The sequence below is a fragment of the Rattus rattus genome, chromosome X (assembly GCF_011064425.1).
Source record: "Rattus rattus isolate New Zealand chromosome X, Rrattus_CSIRO_v1, whole genome shotgun sequence".
In the NCBI taxonomy this organism is placed as follows: Eukaryota; Metazoa; Chordata; class Mammalia; order Rodentia; family Muridae; genus Rattus; species Rattus rattus.
In genome coordinates, this window is record NC_046172.1 from 103,395,338 (window position 1) to 103,403,875 (window position 8,538).

General features: G+C 42.5%; 1 protein-coding gene across 1 annotated transcript in view; it reads right to left on the reverse strand.

Annotated features, from left to right (window-relative positions):
- Positions 1–7,937: 7,937 nt before the first annotated feature.
- The window catches only part of LOC116889258 (short stature homeobox protein 2-like), a 5,879-nt gene continuing 5,278 nt past the window's right edge, over positions 7,938–8,538 (reverse strand). The window contains exon 4 of the mRNA XM_032890405.1: positions 7,938–8,212. Within this exon, the coding sequence (XP_032746296.1) occupies positions 8,162–8,212 (51 nt within the window). The 3' untranslated portion in view covers positions 7,938–8,161. The remainder of the gene's footprint in view (positions 8,213–8,538) is intronic.

The window sequence follows — 8,538 nt, forward strand, 5'->3', positions numbered from 1 at the left end:
ATCTAGAAGTTTCGGAGGGAAAAATATAAGCAACTGAGCTAGAGGACATTCTTGTGATATTGAGGCAAAGAATCTGGCTGCCTTCTGCTCATCTCAAGAACAAGCCTGAGGCTAAACTGAAAAGTAATGGACTAATTAAAGGTAAGTTCAAGATCATAATATTGAATCCGCGGCATGGTTATTAGTAATAATACATTTGTAAGTCTACAAGGAAAACGAGTGGGGCTGAAAGAAGTACAATATATATAGTTTGGAGAAAAGAACACTAGGAAGCTTAATATTGCAAGCAAGGCTTGTGTTGAGAACCTACAATCGTTGAGATTAGCCAAGTTAATGTGAGGCCTCCAGCTCTCCACTTGTGCAATAGGAAGGGCATCCCCAGGGTAAGACTCCTGTAAATAAGCTTCAAATCTTGTGAAATAAAGAGAGCTTTTGGAAAGCAAACAAAAGCTGCTGTAAATGTGATTGGGGGGAGAGAGTCCACCCCAAGCTGGCAGCTGAATTTAGTAGCGCTATACAGTACCTGGCACTAACTTTATAGTGGGCTTTCCAGTTCAAGAAATGGGGTCCCCTGGGCCTCTTTTCTTTCTTTTTAAACTAGGAAGTAGTGTATTTACTGGATTAATATCTGAAAGCCAGAGAACCCCAAATCTCACAAGGATGAGGCTTTAACAACATTATTGGCTCCTTTGTCTCTCATGTATGGCTACATGTATTCTGGTTGGGTGTTTTAAAGTAAGTAGGCAGTGGCCACTAGGATGAGAAGGTAGGGGAAAAAAGAAAAGAAACTGCAGGGGCAATATGGTCAGTGTCAGGTCCAAAGGATACTCTACTCCCCTTAATCCTGGGGCCTGTTCCCCTCTACCAAAGGCGTTATTTGCTTATCACTGTCAGAAACATGATTATTGTGGTGCCTAATAGCATATCAAAACTTAGGCTGGCCTTGGGCTTCCTCAGTTTTACAACTACCTGTGCTCTTCTAAGTTCTTCTTACCCCACACCCTACCTAATCTTCAACTCATAGGCTTCTGTCCCACAGCTCCTTGTTCCTATATAACCCTATTACTTCAGCCATGCACTCTCAAGGTCCTCTTTTGTCTTTCTCTCCTGGTTCCCTTTTGCCTCTCTTTCTTGGTCTCCTTTGCCTTCACTTTCTTTCTCTTCCTTACTCACTACTCCCTCCTTCCTTTCATGGCCTGGTTCTGTCTGCCAGCCACGTTTAATCTATTACTTTCTCTCTCTGCTCTGTACTCTTCTAGATGCCCCTGCCTGTACTATCCCTCATATCTGCAATAAGAAACCTTCCCCTCAGTCACCCTGAGTGGTTATGTCCTCAGCCTGTATAGTCAGTTCATACGTACACATGAGTGTACTGGTCAGTTGCATGTACATATGGACATTGACCAAGCCTCATGGGTATTTTCTATTGTCTGTTCTCCTTGTTCTCTAGATCACCTCTTCTAGAATGGTGCTTTTTGGGGTCCAGGAGTTGCCTTACAAACCACACGTACATCAATCTTAGTCAGACAGGGATAGTTTACCGAGCATTTGCCCCAGGACCTATCAATCAGGGTTGCAAATCAAACGTGGGAGCTGACTGTGACCATAAATGTTTTCCAGGGCCAGTTTATAAAGGCAAAAACCACAATGAACTCATGTACAGGTGCAGGATGGGCTGCCCATGGTCAGCTTTGACTCGAGTTATTTTGCCTAGATAGACAATAATTCAAACTGACCTTAATTTTGATTGTTCCTAAGTGGAGCTTATGGTTGTGGAATTTCTTAAGATTAACAGTGTCTGGACCATAATAATGGATTATATGTTCATAGGGCCATTTGTTAGCTTTATAGTCAACAATTTGTAAGTCTGGTCGATTTCTTTGGATCTCCTAGTCCTTATATATCTGATATATATGTATTCCCAAGTACTCTTCTCTAGCAAATGAGAGTAGGAAGAAGGATGGCTGGATATATCTTAACATACAAGATCAGGATCAAATTACATAAGCTGTTCTCCTATATATCCATTATAGTCTACCTGAGGTTTACCATTTAATGTTCATACTACAGTGTCCCATGCCTGTCAGAGGTGAGAGAAGTCAGACAAAAGAGGAATAGAGGAATTTTAATCCAGCAACATGGCTGATTTGGTAACATCCATATATACCTTCTAGGCCTTTATGATCCAAATGGAATGAATGCAGGCATACCTATAGTACAAACCATTGATCCCTCTGGATGGAATCCTTTAGCACACAAATTTAATCCCAAATGATGATGTCTAATTGAGGAGCAGACAAAGTGATGAATCAGAGAGAGATTTGACAGAATGAATCATAGGATATGCCCAACTCTCAGGAGAAAAGCTATTTAACAGTAGCGCAGGGGGAGTCAGTTCAGTCAGCTCAGAGTTGGGAGTCAGTGCAACGACTGAAGTGCAGTGGAGTTGAGTTAGTCCGTGAGTTCATGCAGCTCACTGCAGGTCAGCAGAGGCAGTTGAAGCTAGGGAATAAGAAGGGTCCAGAAAATTAGAATAAGTTACCAGAGTTAGTTTGAGGTCAAGTAGAGCAATTCAGTGAGAAGCTGAGAGAAGCTAGATTGAATCGGCTTGGAGAGGAGTTTGGGCTGGAACAGTTGAGTTGAACCAGCCAGGGTTCAGAAAGAACTAGAAAGGGTGAGCTTATTCAGCAGTAAGTCCTCAAGGTGAGAATTACATCTGGCAAAGAAAAGTAACCTTTACTGGTGGGAGGTTTGTTCTGAATGGTTTAGGTACTCCCAACTGAGTTTTCTGGACAGTTTTATTATAGTCTTTGGCCCAGGCATGTTAGACCCTATGTTAGGCTTCCCAACAGAAGCATTGACTTCTTTCCCATGGGGAAATGTAATTTTCCCAGTAACTGAGGTTTTAAGAAACCACATTCTGGTAGCATCCTTTTTTTTCTTCTTTTTTTTTTTTTCATAAAGTTCGAGAGGATCAGACTCTCTAGCTTCCCAGGGTCATTGATCTTCTCTATTAGTCTCTCTACGCATAGAAAGGAGGACTTTAAATGCCTGAGCTGCTTTCTGCCATGTTTAGAAATAGGTTTCTGGTTATGGAAGAGATTTGTTGGGTAGACTGCTATTTATTTCTTCATAGAAGGACTGGAATACTTGGTATGACATGGCTTTGTAGGTGACAGAAACCCCTTTGAAATATGCATTGTCCTTGATTCTGTGCCTTTATCATTCAAAGCATGTATGTATGTATGTATGTATATACACATATACATATATACACATATACACACATATATGCATATACATATATAAATATTTATGCATACATGTGTATGTATTTCAGCCTGCCACTCTTACCATGGGTCCTTTAAATTGAGAATAATGAAATAGCCAGGGTTATGGGTCCCCAATTAACAGTCTTGTTGTGGCAGTTCCCTTCAAAAGGACTACCATTTACTTTGCTTTCTGCCAAGAGGCCCCAATCGCTCAGTTATGATGGTAGGTTTTGGGAGAGGGATCACAGTCAAAGCTCCATTTTGTATGTTTTCTTATTCCCAGGATGGCTAGCTACATCATTTAACACAGGGTTTTTTGGGCCTCAACTATGATGTATTGACATTGGCTATTTTAAATTAGTGATCCTTATCTTTTGGCTCAATCTCTGTTTGGATGGCTATTTTATTTTAAATTATGTGTGTTGAAGCTGGAGAAATGGCTCTGTGGTTAAGAGCACTGGCTGCTCCTCCAGAGGATCTGGGTTTAATTCCCAACACCTACTTGTAACAATAATAACTCCAAATCCAAGGGGATCCAGTGCCCTTCTCTGGTCTCTAATGAGCACTGAATGTATGTAGTGTACATAAATGCAGTCAAATACCCAAACATATAATTTTATATATATATATATATATGTGTGTGTGTGTGTGTGTGTGTGTGTGTGTGTGTGTTGTGGTGGTTTGAATAAGAGTGGCTCCTATAGAGCTTGATATAGCCGTCTCTAAGAGGCTCAGTCAGAGCCTGACAAACACAGAGGTTAATGCTAGCAGCAAACCATTGAACTGAGAATGGGATCCCCATTGGAGGAATTAGAGAAAGGATTGAAGGAGCTGAAGGGGTTCGTAACCCCATAAGAACAACAATGCCAACCAACCAGAGCTCCCAGGGACTAAACTACCAACCAAAGAGTACACATGAACAGACCCATGGCTCCAGCTGCATATGTAGCAGAGGATGGCCTTGTTGGGCTCTAATATGAGGAGAAGCCCTTGGTTCTGCCAAGGCTGGATCCCCTAGTGTAGAGGAATGTGGGGGGTAGGAAGTGGGGGTGGGTGGGGAGGGGAACACCCTTATAGAAGAAGGGAAGGGGTTTGGGATAGGGGGCTTATGGACGGGAAATCAGGAAAGGGAAAACCATTTGAAATGTAAATAAAAAAAAAAAAAAAAAAAGAATGGCTCCTCTAGGTTCATGTATTTGCCAGCCTCAGTTGGTGAGCTGTTTGGGAAGGATTAGGAGGTATGGCCTTGTTGAAGGAAGTGTGCCATTTTGCAGTTTAAAAAGTCCACACCAGGCTCAGTGTCTTGGTCTCTGCCTGTTGCTTATGGATCAGGATGTAAAGTTCTCAGCTATTGCTTCAGTGCCATGCTTGTGTGCGTCCCCTCATGATAATGGACTAACCCCCAAAACTGTGATCAAGTTCCAAATTAAATGCTTTCTTTTTATTAGAGCTGCCTTGGTCATGGTGTCTATTCACAGCTATAGAACAGTAACTGAGACAGGAATTGTGTGTGTATGTGTGTGTGTGTGTGTGTGTGTGTGTGTGTGTGTGTGTGTGTGTGCGCAGGTATATTTGTGCACAAAATGCATTTCCTAGTGTGGGTGGAAGCCAGAAGAAGGCACCACGTCCCCTGGACAGATGTTTGTGAGCCGTTATGTGGGTGGTAGAAATCAAATCAGGATCATTTGGAAGAGTATCCAGCATTCGTAACTGCTGGGGCATCTTACCATCCCCTGGAGGGTAGGTAGATTTTCATAAGTAAGTGGATACAGTAAAGTAGGATCCATGTAGCCCCTTGACTTGATTGAGTTATATGAAAAGAGTGGTCACCATTAGAGGAGGTCCTTGAACCACAAAAAGGGACCAGATTAGGGGCAGTGGACAGAGATGAAGCCGCCCTAACAGAAGCCCTTTCGCCACATATCCAGTCATCTGGAGCTGCTTCAACTAAATGTACAGCAAAAGTTAAGTGGGGATAAGAGCAGTAGATAAAGGCAAAGGTTACAGAGCATTAATGGGACAAAACCGGTCACTTAATGAACTGTTGACTCATCAGTGCCTTAACGTGCCTCCACACATGGGCTGGCCAGCTTCGGGTGTGACCACCAGCCTAGAGCTGTAGAGATCTGCTTTTTGTCAGATTCTCTGGTCTCATTAAGTCATCTGGTGCCACAGCTTGGCCTCTCCAGATGGTCAGCTTGCATCGTAGTGATGTGTCAGGAACACATTCCCAGCCACCAGGAAATGGGTTTCACTCTGCTAGGATGGATTCAAGAAATCACCTCTGTATCATTAGTACAGCGAGGGTGATTAAAACAACAGCGAGCAGACCTTTCCACAGGGGTATCAGGGGCTATGCATTCAGTTTTCTTACCAGACTGGAGCCCCTGGTTTAAAGGAGAGGGCATCTCTCGTGAAGTTCACAGACAACTGTTCTCAGCCACTATGATGTATATACTAAGGCTGAGCCAAGGGCCTGTATTTGCCATTTGAAAATGATACCTCAAGGCTCTCCATATGCCTAAATATGGATAAAACAGTGGGGAGGAGGGCACCCATAAAGTATTTAATAAAGGCAGAACCTTGTTTGTTTGTCAGGGTGTATCTAACTCTTAATGAGGTGAATGGTAACAGTTCATTCCAGTGTAAGGGAGTCGTTTGGAACACTTTTCCTAGTCGTAGTTTCAATGTCCAATTCGTGCATTCCATTTTCCTGGAGCAGCTGGACCATTACAGCCACAATTGCTGCTCTGTTATCTGATCCTTTGGCGACAGGAATTCCAAAGCGAGGGAAGATCTTCATTAAGAGAGGTTGGACTTCCAAATATCTTTTTGTGTGTACGTGCACATATGGAAAGCTCCCACACGGCCTGAGAACACACAAAGGCTAGCAGACTGCAGCCTTAGACTCAAGGCATTTCAGTGAAGTCCACAATTATATTTCAAAAGAAGTTATCAGTTCCAAAGGAAAACCAACTGCCCACATTTCAAAAGACATTCTAAATATCCAGAAATGAGGTCAGCATGGACAAAAGGGGGGTTTCTGGGAGTTAGACAAAAGCTTGCATTCCTTAGGAACTTGTGAAACTGGTTCCCATAGGACAAATGGACTCATTTCCCTTACTTCTGGTAGAAGGGACATAGGGTCATGCATGGCGCCTGTTAGCATCAAAGGGTATTTCCGTGGGTAACTTCATTTGACATCTTTTTTCCCTTAATATATTTTATGCATGTGTACGTATATATTTTTTGGAAGCTTCTATGTAGTGGTTTTCATATGACTTTTTAGAAATGTCTTTTGTGTTAATTATCCCTTCCCACTCCCCGCTAACCATTTTCACTGGGGCATTTTATTTCCCATCTCACGGTAGCTTCTTTTCCCAACTACAGACTCTTACTAGGTTTTTTTTTTTTTTTTTTTTGTCATCTATGGGTCTTCCAAATGGAACATATGTGTTGCGAGATTCAAAGCTCACATCTCGAAAGGAGAGAAAGCATCCAACATCTACCTTTCTGCGTCTGGATTTTCTCGTTTAGGATAATTGTTTCCAGCTCTATTCATTTGCCTGTGAATTTCAGAATTTCACTTTTCTTTATGGCTGAATAATGTTTCATTGTACCTACATCCATTACCCATTTATAAGTCAGTGGACAGCTAGGCTATCTCCATCCCCTGGCTATTGTAAATAGAACAACAGCGAACATGGGTGAAAAAGTGTCTCTGCTGTCAGGCCTATACCCCTTGAGTATATGGCAAAGAACAGTATGGCTGCATCGTGCGGTAGGTCTACTTTGAGCATTTTTTAAAAACGCAACACTGTTTTCAATGGTGGCCACACTAGTTTGCACTCCCACCAGCAAGTGAATAAATCCTCATCTTTCCAAACCTCACCCACAGCAGCATTTGTCTTCATGTTTTGTTTGTTTTTGTCTCGTCGTTTTGACACCGATCGGCCTATGGCTGTCCCATAGAGCCAGAATGATGAAAACAATAATATAGTATGCTGTGGTGGTTTTTTTTTTTTTAAGAAGTCACGTTCAGTTTATCAGAAACTGTTTTTTTAGAGGCTTTGGAGAAAAACCTCTGTTTACCCTGTTTCTGAAGCCATGAGAATTATACAGTCAGAAAATACTTTAAGGAGTGTCAGCCGCCTTCTGACCTGGGGAGGAGGGGGGATAGGCTTCCTGGGCTCAGGGTTTAGAACACAAAAGAGAAGGAAGTGCCCTTGTGGCCTGGATGGGATGGCTTCCATGGTTTTGAAGCACCCTACAGGCAGTCATTTCTAGTGCCCTGGTGCTTCACACAGTGGGCGAGTACTGGGGAGAACTGGGAGCAGAAAAATAGGCTTTTGCTGCCTGATTCCCATGAATTCTTTGACTAGCCTCTTAGGAAGTTTCTGTCAGAGCCCAAGGTTAGAACCAGATTCCCAGTATTAGCTCTGTTTGGAAACAGTTTTTTTTTTTCCTCACTAGGGATTTTTCTTCCCCTCCTTCTGCATTTGTGGTCTGATATTTTGAGAGGGGAGGGGTGAGGGCCACATGATAGTGGGACAGAAAGAAATGTGTGAGTCGGAGCAAACCTACTATGGTACTTGGGAAACACATGAGATACACGGGGCATACGGATGCTGACTTAGTGATGTCATATTATGGAAAGAGGCCTTATCGTGTTTCAAGGAGAGTTCCTTTATTACTTTACACATTTCCTGCTAATTCATAAAAACAAATGCAGCAAAGGTGCAGAAACTTCACTTCTTTATTAAAAATACAGATGTTGAAGATATAAGAGTGTAGATGGTAGCAAACACTTATTGCTATCTGGATCTTGAGCAAGGGTGGTTCTCTAGGACTCCTGCATAGTCTTCTGGAAAAGAGGCCCCTCTGAGCATTTATAGCTTCTGCTGTCTCCTATATTGTTCTCGTCTTCCCTTAAACCAATTCTACAACAATCCAGAAAAAAAAAAGGTTCAGTATATTAAGCAGGACTGAAATCAGAAAGCACATCGTGTAACAATAGTGGCCCTCCATAATTTATATCAATATAATTTATATTAATTATTGTCTTGCTCAGAAGAACCTGGTGTCTCACTGCTCTAATTCTGTGAGGGGCTGAAGGGCTGGTAGAGGGCGTAGGGCTTGCCCAGAATGTGGGAGGCCCAGACTTCTGGCTCCAGTTTTCCTAACAGATGTGTAAAAAATTCACACCTGGTTTCTCTGTCTCTCCCGTGGAGCCCTCTGCAGATACTTATCAGCACTTTGAGGCAGA